The sequence below is a fragment of the Scyliorhinus torazame genome, chromosome 14 (assembly GCF_047496885.1).
Source record: "Scyliorhinus torazame isolate Kashiwa2021f chromosome 14, sScyTor2.1, whole genome shotgun sequence".
Taxonomy (NCBI): domain Eukaryota; kingdom Metazoa; phylum Chordata; class Chondrichthyes; order Carcharhiniformes; family Scyliorhinidae; genus Scyliorhinus; species Scyliorhinus torazame.
Window position 1 is genome coordinate 106,111,025 of NC_092720.1, and position 15,626 is coordinate 106,126,650.

A 15,626-nucleotide genomic window follows, 5' to 3' on the forward strand; every position below is an offset into this window, starting at 1 on the left:
AGTGGAGCTGAGTCCACAAAAGATCAGCCATGATCTCATTCGCGGAGTGGCGGAGCAGGCTTGAAGGGCCAGATGGCCTACTCCTGCTCCTAGTTCTTATGTTCTTATCTTCTTCATGCTTGTCTATCTTCCTCTTAAGTGCATCAGTACTGGCCTTAACTACTTTCTGTGGTGATGAGCTTCATATTTGACCACTCTCTTGGTAAAAAAGTTACTTCTGAATTAATTATTTGATTTCTTGGTGATCTTTCTTGATGTCCTTTAATTTTACTCTTCCACAGAAGTTGAACATTCTCTGTCTACTTTATAAAATCTTTGCATAAATTTAAAGACACATCACCCCTCAGCCTTCTCTTTTCAAGAAGAGATCCAGCCTGTTCTTCCTTTCCTGATAGCGATAGCCTCACAGTTTTGGCATCGTTGTAGTAAACCTTACTTGTGTTTTCTGTAGTGCCTCAAAATTATTTTTATAATGTGGTCACCAGAATTTAACACAGTACTCCCAAGTGTAGCCTAACAAGTTCAATTCAAGTTTAGTATAACCTCTATACTCATCAATCCTACCCCATGGTGAAATGAACCACGGTGTTTTTTTTTTATATGAGTTCTTAAACTTTGCTACTTTTAGGGATTTGTGTGATTATACTTTTATATATCCCTTTCCTCCTCTACTCTATTTCGATCATTACTTTCCAATTATAGCGTGACCGCTTTATTTTTCTTGTTCAAATGTATAATCTCACACTTGGCTGTGTTGAAATTCATTTGTCAATAATATGTCCATTCTGCAAGTTTATTAATCTCTTCTTGTAATCCTTCGTAGTCCTCCTCAATATTGACTGTCATCCTATTTGGTGCTATCTGTAAATTTAGATATTGTGTTTTTTTATTCCAAAGTCTGCATTATTAATGTACATCAGGAACAACAGTGGTCCTAGTACCAATCATCTTTGGGTACGATTCCCATCTTTTGCCACACTCCTTTACTCCTACACTCTGCTTTCTGTCTTGCAGCCCAGTTATCTGTCCACTGTACTGCTTGTACCCAACTCCAAATGCTCTGATCTTATTTGTTGGTCTATTAAATAACACTTGATCAAAGGCCTTTTGGAAATCCTGATAAATCACATCTACTCCATTACAGTTTAGCCACTGTCTCTTTTACCTCTAAGTTTCTTCAAGCAAGGCTTGCCCTTTTGACATCCATAATGACTATTACAGAATCCCTACAGTGCAGAAGGAGGCCATTCAGCCCATTGAGGCTTCATTGACCCTCTGAAAAACCACCCTAGCCAGGCCACTCCCCCGCCCCATCCCTGTAACTCCATAACCACACCTAACCATTGGACACTGAGAGACTATTTAGCATGGCCAATCCATCTAACCTGCACATCTTTGGACTGCGGGAGGAAACCCGAGCACCGGAGGAATCCCACGCAGACACTGGGAGACAGTGCAAACGTGACACAGACCGTCATCCGAGGTTGAAATTGAAGGTTCTGGATCCGTCAATGCCCCAACTTATTTATAAGGGGGTAATGGAGGCCCCTACGCCCCACCTCATAAGAGCAGGTCACCTCTGGGCCTGATCCCCGGCATGGGCAAAATGCCACCTGGGCATCGCCAGCCTGGCACCATGGCAGTGCCCCGCCAGCCTTACAGTGTCATCCGGGCACCCTAACAGTGCCATGTGGCACTGTCAGGCTGGTAGTGCCAGGGTGCCCAGGTGGTATTGGGAGTGCCAGTGTATCACCTTGCTCAGAGCCCATGCACTCAGTCTGGGAATGGCCAGATGGAACGGCACATGTGGGGGGTCTCGTGGGGGGTCTCCCAGGGTATCTGAGGCCCCCAGCTGCATTCCCTTTAGGCAGAGTGGTGCCCTGGTGCTATTGGTGTCACTTGGGCACCCTGTCAGTGCCACCTGGGTGCCAAAGTGGCATTGCCAGATGGCATGGGCACTGCCAGGGTGATAGGTTGGCACTGCCAAGATGCAAGGATGGCATTTTTTGTTCGTGCGCGATGGAGCCAGGGGTACCCTACGTGGGTTATTAAGGGGAAATTTAGCGTGGACAATCCATCTACCCTGCACATCTTTGGGTTGTGGGGTTGAGACCCAGGCAGACATGGGGAGAATGTGCAAACTCCACACGGACAGTGACCCGGGTCTGGGATCGAACCTGGGTCCTTGGCGCTGTGAGACAGCAGTGCTAACCATTGCACCACTGTGCTGCCCCATTCCCAGTGTTCAAAACTGGGCTCTGTGCAGCTTTGGCCACGCATTCCCCTCTGAGATTCCTTTTATAACAAGAGTCACATTGTATAGACATGTGTTTCTCAGTGCTGCGAGACATTGTTCCCAATTAGTTGAATTGCGCGTTCGATGTTTATAAACAATGTGGTTAGTTTCACAGCAGGCTACTTGAAATCTATTCAAGCGTGAAGGGAAATGAGATTAAACAATCCCGGTAGTTGGGTGTTTGTAAGTTGTCAATCACAGCCTAGTAAAATCAATTTCACATTAATGTGAATAAAAGCCTTGCAGATCAAAGATCTGAGGAGGTTTAAGGCCAGTTGATATGGGTTTCCCTTTCTAGGAATTTACAGGTTCTGCTTTCTCTGCCTGAGCCAGAAGTGTATTACACAGGTGAGTATTAATGGAGTGATATTTCTCACTGTCTCAGTCTGAACTTTTCTCTACCTTCCAGACAATGTCCCTGTAATGGGGGGCTTCCAGGCTGGGGTTCCTGTAATGGGGGCTTTCAGGTAGAGGTTTCTGTAATGGGGGGGCTTCCAGGTAGAGGTTTCTGTATTGGGGGCTTTCAGGTAGAGGTTTCTGTAATGGGGGGGCTTCCAGGTAGAGGTTTCTGTAATGGGGGGCTTCCATGTTGAGGTTTCTGTAATGGGGGGGCTTCCAAGCTGGGGTTCCTGTTATGAGGGGCTTCCAGGCAGGGGTCAATGTAATGGGGGGATTCTAGTGGTGGTCTCTGTAATGAGGGTTTGTGGTGGGGGGTCTCTGTAATGTGGGGATTTGTGGTGGGGGTCACAGTAAGGGGGAGTTTGTGTGGCGGTTTCTGTAATAGGGGTTTGTGGTGGGGGTCTATATATTGGTGGGGGGTTCTGTAACAGGGGTCTCTCTAACGGGGGTCTCTCTTATGAGGGTGTCTCTAATGAGGATCTCTCTGAAGGGGGAGCCAGTGTGGTGGTCTGGTGGGACGGGTGGGCAGGATTTGCATTGTGGGGGGAGGGTAGCCCTCCAATCGACTTTGGGGCATCTCCCTAAAAGAGTTAGCCGCTTGGTCCATTGAGAGGTCCACCATGCCAGGTCAACGCTGGGAAAAACCTGCACCAATTCTCGCCCACGTGAATCCAGCCTGGAGGACTGGAGATTCACTCAGGCTTAGAGAATCTGGTGCCCAGCCCATTAATGGGATGCAAATGGGTCTTCATCCCACTGGTGCAGGGTGGAAACTTTGATGCCTTCGCCAGTAGGGAACCAGAGCATCGGAAGTTTTGGCCAACGCTGGATTCTCCGCCACATTGGGAACTCCACTACTGGCAGCAGAGAACCCAGCCCAATATATTGTTGGATGGGGGCTATGTGGTTGTGGCTCAGCCTGATTTTATTTCCCTCAATGGACTATTCTCATTGGGTGACAGGCATTAAGGTGACAGGCATTAAAATCAGTCTATTATGTCTGATGATGCTGCATTGTGCAGGTATTGAACAGAATTTGCAATTCGTTCATTCAACAGATATATGAGCTATGTTCTCATCTTCATATCGTGGAAGAATAAAAGCCCTGTCAAATCATGCGATTTAGGCTAGTGACATGCTATTTTGGGCAATAACCTGAATTGGGTGAGACATATTCAGTTGCCTGTTGATGATTATACTGGCAAGCACTCCAGAGATAGTCAAATGAGCCCCTCTTGGCTTTGTTTTAAAGTTGAATTCAGTAACCAATTATTTTTGGCATACTTGTAGCTCTGTATTTTAGATATTTGATTATTGTTACTATTGCAAAAAGAAGTGCCATTGTGTTTTGATTGTTGATGGCTGTAAAGAACACTAATCTTTTTGACCCAGGTCATCAGTGCCAAAGAACCTTGGACCTAATCACTGGAGTGCTATTGATGCGACAATGTTGCCCAGTTACCATGGGTCTTTGCCCGTTTTGGAACTGCATGAGGTGCAAAAGGAAAATCACACGCAAAGGCCTTATGACAACCAAGGTTGTCCATCGGCATCAAAATCCGAAAATCTTCTGAAGAATTCAACCTGTTCCATTCCAACTCAGGGTAACGTCACTGGTACAGAGATTCTAGCCAATGACTTTGGATCCTGTACTCTCAGAGAAGAAGCTCCACCCCTTGAAAACACAGGATTGAAGCTAATTTCATTAATGGATGCTCCCGAGAAGAACAGCTCAAACAGGTGAGGTATATCTGAGAAACCAAGTAAATTTTGCAATGTTTTGGAATTACACTAGAATGAGACTAGCATAACAAAATATTGTCAGGGGCTGGATTCAAATCCAGTTAAACACAGTACGTTTTATGAGTCCTGTGAAATTTATAGAGGCAGGTTCGACTCAATTTCTATTGAACTTGAAAACCTTGCATAAAGCAGTAAATAATCCTGGAAGCTTTCCCATTCCAATCATTTTGACTTGAAAATAGCAATCTCACTTGGAAAAAGCCATAAGGGTGACTGGTAAGGTCAACAGAAATTCCACATTGAGATGCAGAATTAAACTTTCCATCTGGTCACATTTAACTTGTGAAGTTTTAAATAGAAATGGATGAAATGATGCGCTGGAATGTTATCCTTTCATCTCTGCGAGCTGAGAGTTGACTTTAAAGCTACAGGTGGATTCCCTGGTTGGGCCCACCTGTCGAGCATTGGCACTGGGAGGAAGTGCCGGTCAAGAATTCAATAATTGTAATGGATAAAAAACAAGGATGGCAGGCTCGGAATGTCCTGGCCAGAACATGGAAAACCCAGAGAATCCCACTCTTTGCTGCTAGTGCCCAATCAGAGATGAGCCTTCTCTGTCTGATGACACACATAAAGTGAAACAGGTACAAATGGTCCCCATACAATTCCCATGTAAGTAGAGGTCGTAACATAACATGGGATAAATTCAACAAAATAATGATATCAAATTGGAAATCTCACCAAGATAGAATGCAAGATGAGTTAATTTAGGAAATGAAAAATGCACGTTGGTTATCTAGAGGTTCCCTTACAAGATCAAGGTTAAAGAATTTCAAAAGGAAGATTGAGGGGAGGGGATTCATTTGCGTTTTGCCCAGACAGAATCTGATTTAAAGGGAGCTTCATGTTGATATTATATAAAAAGTGTTCAATTTACCTGAACTCTCATTTCTCAATTTAATGGGCCAGAATCTGTTGTTTAAACAATGGTGAGGTGAATGACCTGGCCATTATTTCTGAGCAAATGGTACAGCAAATTCAGACAAGGAGCAGATGTGCTTAACTTTGAATATCCAATGTTTATGCACAAGTTTTGCATAGCTCAGCTATTTGCTTTATAAGAATCACATTTTTCTACCTCACCACTGACATGCATGTATTGCTGTATTTAAGAAACAGTAGAGTTAAAGCCCCAAATCAGTCATAATCATCCTGAATCAAGGGAAGGCTTGATGGAGCATATGGTCTACTCCTATTTCTTGTGTGGTCTGATACAAACTAAACTCGCTACAAAAACATAAGTACTTTCACTGCACAGATAAATATCTCTTTAACAGCATGGTAATTGTTAATTACAGCCTATCTGGCATTGAGTCTTGTTTATTCAGGTGTTTTATTTCCATCTCTTGATTTATCTTTCTGTTTGATGTTGAATTCACCTGCTCCAATTTACACTTCCTTCTCTCTCCATATGCTATTAATTTTATAATTTTCAATCTGATTGCTTACAGAGAGATTCAGCAGTTGCTCACCCGAGTCTTAGATGACTTCCCGGAGTCCCTCGTTGTGCCATCAGCTCACACTTTTAGCAACGGGGTGGGCAAAACATATTTGAGCTGAAGGCCGCAGGGGGCTTGTCTAACTAATGGCAGACACTACTGGAGGCTCTGCTACTGCAAATTCTGGGTCAAATAGTAAAATTGACTCTTAACATGAGTCTGTATCTTGGACATTTCATTTCTGTTTCAATGCTACAATACTCACTAGGTTGCTAACAGGAAACAATCGATCCAAGCTATACGTGTAAGCTCCAGATATATAGAAAATATCAGATGGATGAGAGTAAATTATGCACACATATACAGGTCCAAATTCATTTTGTTAATGTACACGCTCGGAACCAATGAGACATGCCACACAAATCGAATTAATTCCTCAGCATGGTGTTTCCTTCTTGTCTGTGTGGCCATCAACCAGTTGGGGGAGGTCTATGAAGAATTAAGGAATCTTTTGATAAAAAGCATGAGGATGGTATCCGGGGTGTCACAAAGTAAGTGGAAGAGAATGAAGGACACCAAGTGCTAGAGGGGGGGAAAATAGAAAACTATAACATAGAAATCTATACATACAAGCTGTTGGCGGGTAAATAATATTTGTTCAATGTAGGGAAGTGAAAGACTTCATAAATGTATTACTATTTAAATGTAAACTATCCTATGTAACTCATTGATCATCTCTTTTTGTACCATTTTAGATTTCTTCTCGCAAGCTCACAGCAAAATGGTAATTCTCCAGCAAATGCTTCCATAACCAGATTTAAGAATGTATGGCATTTCATTGAAAATATAGGTACTATACCATGAATGATCAATGTCTTTGAATGTTTCAAACTATTGTGCTTCTATTATGATTTAAAGTGAGAATTTTGTCATTAGTATCCTCTCTAAAATGAAGAGGTTCAAAGTTATGATGAACCTGAAAATTCAATTTGTCTTTTTTTTTGTCTCATTGCTGTTGATTTTATAATGTGCATGTTTGCGAAAACAGTGGGTGCTGGCTTGGGGGAGTTACTGAGCCTGACAACATGTGGGAGGTGAATTAACATTAGTACATAGTTATTCATCCAAGGTGCTTCAGAAATTTCTGTTTTTGCATGCCACTTCATCCTTTTCAACAGTATTTGGTTTACTAGCTGCATCAAGCCCAACATCATAAACAACATGTTATTTCCATAAATACATCCAGACACACCCCGAATGAAAAGCCAGAAAAAATACTAAAATCATTGGCAATTAAAAAAAAAACTGTTTTAGTTTTAGAACATTAACCTCTTTGAGATGGTTTTAATAGCCTTGTCTCAGTGGTCGCATTCTGATCTGTGTGTTGGGAGGTCATTTGTTTCAAGTCCTACTACAGAGATTTATAATCTATGTGAAATGTGGTCACGAGAAAGCAGATTATCTGATCATTACCTAATACATGTTTACGGGGTCTTGCTGCACACAGATTGGTAGCTATATCTCCAACAACAGGGACTACATGGCAAAAATACTTCAATGGGTTTTTTCTTTACGCAAAGAGTAGAGTAGTGAGGCCGTGGAATGCCCTACCTGCTACAGTAGTGAACTTGCCAACATTGAGGGCATTTAAAAGTTTATTGGATAAACATATGGATGATAATGGTATAGTGTAGGTTAGATGGCTTTTGTTTCGGTGCAACATCGTGGGCCGAAGGGCCTGTACTGCGCTGTATTGTTCTATGTTCTATGGGTGTTGAGTACTTTGGGTTGACCTGAGATTGTGAAGATGCTATCTAAATGCCAAATCTTGTAGGCTATATCTTCCAGCTCAAATGTTAAACTTGCAGTTTAAGTGCTGTGGCTTTGGTGCAGAATACACAATCTGATTTACATGTGGCTTTGTGCTACTCTGGATAAGAAAAAGAGGTGGTACTTTTTTATAAATATAGTGGGCCAGATTTTCCAGTTGTAACCATGGCGAAACTGTCAGCATTCGCTAGCATTACTCTGTGAAACTGACAGAGGGCGGCACCACCGGGAGTGAGGTATTGTACAGCACATTAAACTCCTTTTTGCACAATCATTATGACGCCTCTGTCACTTTCTTCCGGAATGCGGACGGACCTCTGGACCCTTTGTCTATCTCTACAGGCATTACCCCCTCCCCGTGACATTCACCCACCCGCCAGCCATAGACATGTCCCGGAGCTGTGTCCCGTCCCCTGGGTGTTCAGATGTTCAAGCACAGTGTCCAGGCATCAAGGTGCGATTGGGATGCTAGGCAATAACTCCCTCATGCTACATAGCCCGCCCACCCACGGGAATACACTTGGCATGTGTGAAATGCTCACTTAACCATGATTACCAATTCCCTATCAGTAATAGCCTTCAGCCACATACCTCAGCAGTCAGTGGGGGGTATGGGTAGGGCAGACAGTCAGGCACAAGGTTTGCCCCTGGAATGATTACACATGATCCAGGGGTTAGCATGTTGGTGCCACAAGCTGTTGCCCTCTCAGCGCCCTTCCCCCCCCCCCCCCCCCCATCCCTCCCATGGCGGCGCACCGCAACAGAGGGTTTCCCAACGGAGCTTCACCCTTCCCCCCCCCCCCCCCCATCACCGCCGAGCACTGGGGTGGCAAGCCCAGTGCCCCAGGGCTCTTTGCCAGTGAGCAAAGATGACTACTCAACTCCTCGGCTCCCCACAGAAGCCCTTCCGCCAGTTTCACGTTTTTCAAAATGAGTACCAATCGGCGCCAACGTGACCAGTTGCTGGGAATAACGGGAGACCATTGGATACGCTCTCATTGATTGTATAGAAATCGGACTTAAGTGGTGATAATTGGTTTCTCGCCATGCTACGGCAAGATGCCGATTTCGCCTATGGAAGTGGGCCAGTGCATCGCAAACTGTTTGGCGCAAGACGCGGATCTCGTTTATGGCCTCTTTCACTATTCACCGGCCTCATTACACTTGAGCAAGAGCACAACAAGGCCGGAGAATCGCCCTCGTTGTATTTCCCACTCTGGGCTAACAAAAATCAGACATACCTGGCAGCAGCTGCTATTTTGTGTGGGCAGCTGCCTCAATGATGCATGAATGCACACACCAATCATTACTCAGCACTAGGTGCTGCGTTTGGAGGTAGGATTCTGCATTTTAGCTGCTTCCACCAATTTCATAACAATGGAGAGGCTCTTCATCATTGCAAAAATACAGACCAGTGATCCGAAAGAAACATTTATATGCTCCTCTGTAGTTTTACAACTCAACAGATTAACACACTTTCAACTTCTAGTTATTATGCTACACAGTTCATTCAAGAACTCCATTCTTGGAGTTTTGTCTGTTGCAGTATCTCACTGCTTTGACATTGAAAATCACACCCACAAAACTATTCATCATTTCCGTAACTTAGTGCTTTCATATCTAGAATGACACTGCAAGACTTTATAGGGCTACCAACTTTAGTTGCTAGTATAATTTGAATATATTTGTAAAGTGAGAGACTTAATGCTGCTGTTATTATCCACACTGCCAGTGCTCCGATATGAGGTGTGTGGTCTTTGCATTTCGTCATCGCTTGCACTTCAAAGTTTTAAAGGATGTATGGAAATTTTAGAGCACGTCTTAATTTATTTTTTAAGAACTCTCCCCAATGTTGAGGATATTAAAATGTAATTATTGGGGACTCTGAGATAATCCAGAATGCTGGAAACCCCTTCAGCCTGATCAAGAGTGAGACTCGAGGCCTGAAAACCCATAGAGAATTGTTCCCAACAGTGCTGTAACTGCTGGAGACCTCCATTTCATACCCAAACAGTATATATGGAGTCAGCAAAACATTGCACAATTTACATATCAGACACCCACACGACTAGGGCAGGATCTTGGGTGCCGCCTTGTCCCGTGGGACCATACAGTGTGGTGTTGGTGGCCCTGTTAGGAAATGGGTGGTAGCACCTCCTTCATCCAGAAATCTTTTGACTGTGTTCCTAGGGGGCTGCTCGAAAAATGTTTTTAAAAGTTGTTGAATCTTTTAGATGGGTTTACATGCCATTACCCAGGCCTCTACCTCTCCTGCAGCTAATCACCCATCTCCAGGGCAATGTTTCCCAAGCTAGAGCCATGCACTGTTTCTGGAGGTCCATGTCCTCGCCCCACCTTCCACACCACTCGCAGTTCACCCCACCTATCCACTTCAAGTAGAGGTTCCACTCTAACTGTCCTCCCACGGCAAAGATAACTTTGTAGCAATATCAGCACCAAACCTACCTGGGTCACGGTCTAGTTTGCATTGCTTCCACTGGAGTTAGAGCAAATTATCACAGAATCACCAAATAATAGTGCAGAAGAGGCCCTTTGGCACTTTGAAGGCAGACAACATTGTCAGAGGCTCCTCCCACCCAGGCTTTGCCCTCTTCCAGACCCTTCCATCAGGCAGAAGATACAGAAGTCTAACGACCTGCACATCCAGACATAGGAACAGCTTTTCCCCACAGCTACTAGACTCCTCAGCGACTCTCCCTTGGACTGATCTGTTCCCTGTAAGAACACCATTCAGCACACCTTCTGCTGCTCTTGCTCATGTTTTGCTTTGTTTGGCCCTTGTTCTCACTGTAACCAATCACTATTTGTCGATGTACCATTTGTCAATGTACTGTAGCCATCTAAGATGGCCACCTGCAAAGGACCATGGGAATTATGGCCAACCCAGGACTCAGCCAGATACAGAGCCTATGTGCATCTGAAACACAGGTAACCAGGCCTGATCGAAATCTCCGCTCGTTTGCATTTCAATGGCCCATTTTCCCAGGATAATAGAACTCCAATCAAGCAACCGGTACAGCCACAGACTGATCGGCATCACTCCCTTTACTCAGAAAGCCAACTTCCAAGGTCAGTGACCGCTAAGGACCTGGCCAGCCACCAAGGCACCCGTCCCTTTATTGGCCGAAATCGAAGAGAGTGATCAGAGCCCTGTCGAACTATTGGGTCCAAGGTTAAGGACCGCCCCAAAGAGCTCAAAATCCCAGAGGGATAAAAGAGAGCACAGTCATGTATTCTGTCTCTTTTGGATCTGGCCTGTGCCAACCCAATTGCAGCAGGAACAGTCAGCCAAGTTCAAGACCAACGATCGCTACCTGACGGTTAGCCCAGCAGAGACAGAGCCACTTTCTTCAAACCAGCCAAGTGAAATCCAGATAAAGGCCTTATCCATTTGCACAGTACCGGTCGCCCTGAAGTTAAGTATAGGTTATTGTAGCTGATATGTGTAATTTAACTCGTAGTAGATATTGTGTTTGCATGTCGAGGTAATTCTTGTGTATGTAAATAAACCATCTTTTGAACTAACTAACTGGTTGTGTGGTCATTTGATCGATATAAGGGAAGGCTTGTGGTTCAACAACATTATTAATAGAGCAACATTATTGGCGACTCCGCTAGGACTCGATTAGAAGTGACTTTGTCACTCCGAGAGAACCCCCAAACATTGAATCCAATTGTGAGAAAGAGAACGAACCACAAGTGCAAGTCGCATATCGACCAAATAGCCAAATTTCGGAAATGTGTAGTAACCCGCATGCGTACCTAACAGGAAGAGTAAGGTAAACTCGTTAGAATTGTGTATAACTATCGAGGGATTGTGAGCCGGAAAATAGCTTAAGCCATACCCGCTGTTCAAATCGCCGCCTTATTCCCTTGTCCCAAATTAAGAGTAGAGCAAGAGATAAGAGAAGTAATGGCCACTAAAGCAATGGAAAGATTGATGAATCCACAGGAACACTCGGTCGCAGCGACCAACAGAGCAGAGCAATGCCCCATATGGGAGGAAGAATTAAGGAAATACTTAAAGGGGAAAGGATGGCCCCTTTGGTCGAATTTTTGCGCTAATGATGAGTCAGATCCTTGATTGATAGGACAAACTTGGTGGGAGAACCTAGGCGAGGTCCACAAGAAAAATGTAGGGAAAATCAGAAAGCCGATGGCAATAGTGTCCTGTTTGGCACAGTTGCGAGGCACAGAGGAGGTCGTGAAGACGCTCCGTAGGCAGTTAATTGAGAAGGAAGAAAAGAACGAGGGAAACAGTAACGAAAGCAAGAAGATAATTGAGCAACTCCGGGAACAGTTAGCAGCTAAGGATAAGGAAATGGCCGATGTAAAACGCGCACATCATTCTTGTCTAGTTCACCTTAGTAGTTTCCAGACCCAGTACGATAAAGCCTACCAAGATGCACAGCGCGCAGTCCTGGTAAGAGAGAAAACAGAACAACAGGTCGCCCAGCTAACTAGCAAATGCGCAGATTTAAAAGCAGCTTTGAGAGCGCTCCACAGCTCCACTAAGGAACAGAGGCAGAGTACCGTTGACCATGCTAAATGCCAACAGAAGATAGAAAAGTTACAGTCGCTACTCTCAGTACAGAATGGCTTCAGGTACACTTTCAGGCAGGACTTCGATGAGGAAGATGCTCCCGATGGGCAAGAGTGAAACGAAAGTGCCCAAAGGTATGTAGAGGACACTGGAAATCAAAATCGAAACCCCCACGCCCCAAAAAGAAAAGCACCCGCAGCACCTACTGCACAGGTAGCACACACCCCCACTCGCAATTCGACCCCCATGAATCCGGTCACCACACAACGCAGGTCATCGGATCAGGAGGAGCCTGATATTGTTTACACCACCCCACTATCCATAACCCAATTAAGAGAAGCTTGCATGAAAATTAGTCCATTCCAGCCCACTGCAGATCCGCAGACAGCTTCTTTGAGGAGATGTGCCAACAAAAAGTTATGTACGGCCTAGCTGAGAGGGAGGAAGTAAAGCAAGTTGTTATGAGCCTTAGCCAGTCCATAAGGCCAGAACCCCAAAATGTAGCAGGAGGAACTCTGCAGGAAATGAAAACAGCCATATTAGATGCCATCTTGTATAACAAAGGAGACCCAGTCGAGGGTTCAAATCACTGCAGGCAAAAGAAGGGAGAACATCTGACTGCCTTTGCTGGTCGCCTCTGGATACATTTTAAGGCAGTATTTGGGGATTTAAACCGCACTAACGTAGATGCTGAAGACACTGCCAAATGGACCCGCACTTTAGTCTCCCACACCACAAAAGCAGGTAAAAAGGCTTGCGTAAACTTCGATCCCACAGAACAGGCACACAATGAAGCATGGGTACTGAGACGTTTATCTAGAGCATAGGAACAGTCACTGCAGGAACAGATACAACAGAATGGCCAGGAAGCCACCATATTCCAGTTAGGACTAGTCAGCGACCCGCATGGATAAACGAGGGTAGAGGAGAAGTCCAATATCCCAGGGAACCATACCCAAGGGAGCAATACACCAGAGAGCCTGCTCCACCTTATGTGCCCGGGGGTCATGTTACAACTGTGGGCAGTCAGGACACTTCGCCTGAGATTGCAGGAGATTCACACCACCAGCTAGACTCGCCCCCAGATATGAAAGAGAACACTACCCACAGCAGCTGCAAGGTCCCAGCTGCCCCATGCAAACTGTGAGCACTTACCCACCACTTCTCATGACAGAGACACCTCAGCAATGCCACTTCATTTTTGTTTCTCTCCTCCTTCCTCTCTTCTTCAGTCACACTACACTGACTCCATATGCTAGTTACATCCCAGGCCAAATGTGATTGCGGCTAACAAATATATAAACTGGCCACCCTGAAATTCGGCTGGTTAAGATGAGGCTCAACCACCACTGGTTGCAAGTAAAGAAAAGACTGGTCGAAGAAATTGTCCACCCACTCCAAGCATTGACCACAAGCTGCGAGAGTCTCTGTACTTTAAACATTTGCATTTCTTGTCTCTCCAAAATCATATTTTTAAAAAAAAATGAGGGAGTCACACATGGTGACAATCATAACGGGTAATTGGAGTAAGGAGAGAAAGACTAATAAAACGAGATATTAACCAAAGATAATAACAGATACTATGCTTGCACCCCCAGGATCACCCGGAAAACAGAAAACACAGGATGAAGCAAGGATTGCTGACATGCGTTTGGATCATCGCTGGACTTCTGCAACTGCACGCGCAACGGACTTTTGTTACAAACCCCACACCAGCCCCGAACACTACCACACAACAGGCCATCACCAGCCCGGACATAAAGACAGACATCAAAACCTCCACTTGGTGCGAAAACATTGCCAAATGGGACCCCCTTTCATACATAGTAGAGGCCCTTCTAGTAATTGCAATAATCTGCAGTGTCATTCAGACACTCCGACTCCGTAAATGGTGAGCAAAAGCCTCCCTCTCCCCGATATATACAGTCTGATCCCCCTTCTTTGGAATTCATCAAAATTAAACGCATGTACCAATCGCTGCTAAGAATCAACCATGTACCTCTTTAACTTTATTAGGATTAAGTAGAAATGTGATGCTGCTGTTTTAAATTTTGTACTGTATATAAGTTCTTTGATATTCACCAGCAGCATGAGAGTAGCTTAGATAGCGTTAGCTAGAGATCAACTGTGCGGATAAATTAAATGTTTTATAGTGACCGAGATTATAGTGACCGTTGGGGATGAATTAATTTATGGATGTATTAATGAAATATTAGGTAAATGTACCAAACCATAAGATAGCGTAGACACTTGTCTTGACCAAGGGTGACCGGGCCACCAAGGATGAACCGGGATCGATAGTGTGATCCACCACGCTTCGCGTTCAGGTTCAAGAGGACGGGATGTAGCCATCTAAGATGGCCACCTGCAAAGGACCATGGGAATTAATGCCAACCCAGGACTCCGACAGATACACAGCCTATGTGTATCTGAAACACAGGTAACCAGGCCTGATCGAAAACTCGCTCGTTTGCATTTCAATGGCCCATTTTCCCAGGACAATAGAACCCCAATCAAGGAACCGGTACAGCCACAGACTGATCGGTGTCACTCCCTTTACTCAGCCCAACTGCCAAGGTCAATGACCGCTAAGGACCCGCCCAGCTACCAAGGCACCCACCCCTTTATTGGCCGAAATCGAAGACCGTGATCAGAGCCCTGTCGAACTATTGGGTCCAAGGTTAAGGACCGCCCCAAAGAGCGCGAAATGCCAGAGGGATAAAAGAGAGCACAGCCATGTGTTCTATCTCTTTTGGATCCAGCCTGTGCCAACCCAATTGCAGCAGGAACAGACAGCCAAGTTCAAGACCAACGATTGCTACCTGACGGATGAGCCCAGCAGAGACAGAACCACTTTCTCCGAACCAGCCAAGTGAAATCCAGATAAAGGCCTTATCCATTTGCACAGTGCCGGTCGCCCTGAAGTTAAGTACAGGTTATTGTAGCTGATATGTGTAATTTAACTCGTAGTAGATATTGTGTTTGCATGTCGAGGTAATTCTTGTGTATGTAAATAAACCATCTTTTGAACTAACTAACTGGTTGTGTGGTCATTTGATCGATATAAGGGAAGGCTTGTGGTTCAACAACATTATTAATAGAGCAACGGTACTCTGTCAATTGTTCTTTTTGTCTACTATGTATGTGTGTAGATTCCCTTGGCCGCAGAAAAATAATTTTCACTGTACTTCGGTACATGTGACAACAAATCAATCAATCAGTCAATCAAAAACCTGTCTATCTAATCCCATTTACCAAGAAAAATGCTGTTTGAAGGGCTGAGGATTTTGGGTGC

General features: G+C 44.7%; 1 protein-coding gene across 7 annotated transcripts in view; it reads left to right on the forward strand.

Moving 5' to 3' along the window:
• The window catches only part of ngef (neuronal guanine nucleotide exchange factor), a 178,565-nt gene that overhangs the window by 98,414 nt on the left and 64,525 nt on the right, over nucleotides 1–15,626 (forward strand). For 6 of the 7 annotated variants that reach the window (XM_072474598.1, XM_072474600.1, XM_072474599.1 and 3 more), the window contains 2 exons: nucleotides 4,088–4,435; nucleotides 6,693–6,787. In XM_072474598.1, coding sequence (XP_072330699.1) covers nucleotides 4,088–4,435; nucleotides 6,693–6,787 — 443 coding nt within the window. The remainder of the gene's footprint in view (nucleotides 1–4,087; nucleotides 4,436–6,692; nucleotides 6,788–15,626) is intronic. The other variant, XM_072474601.1, reaches the window with a different exon arrangement.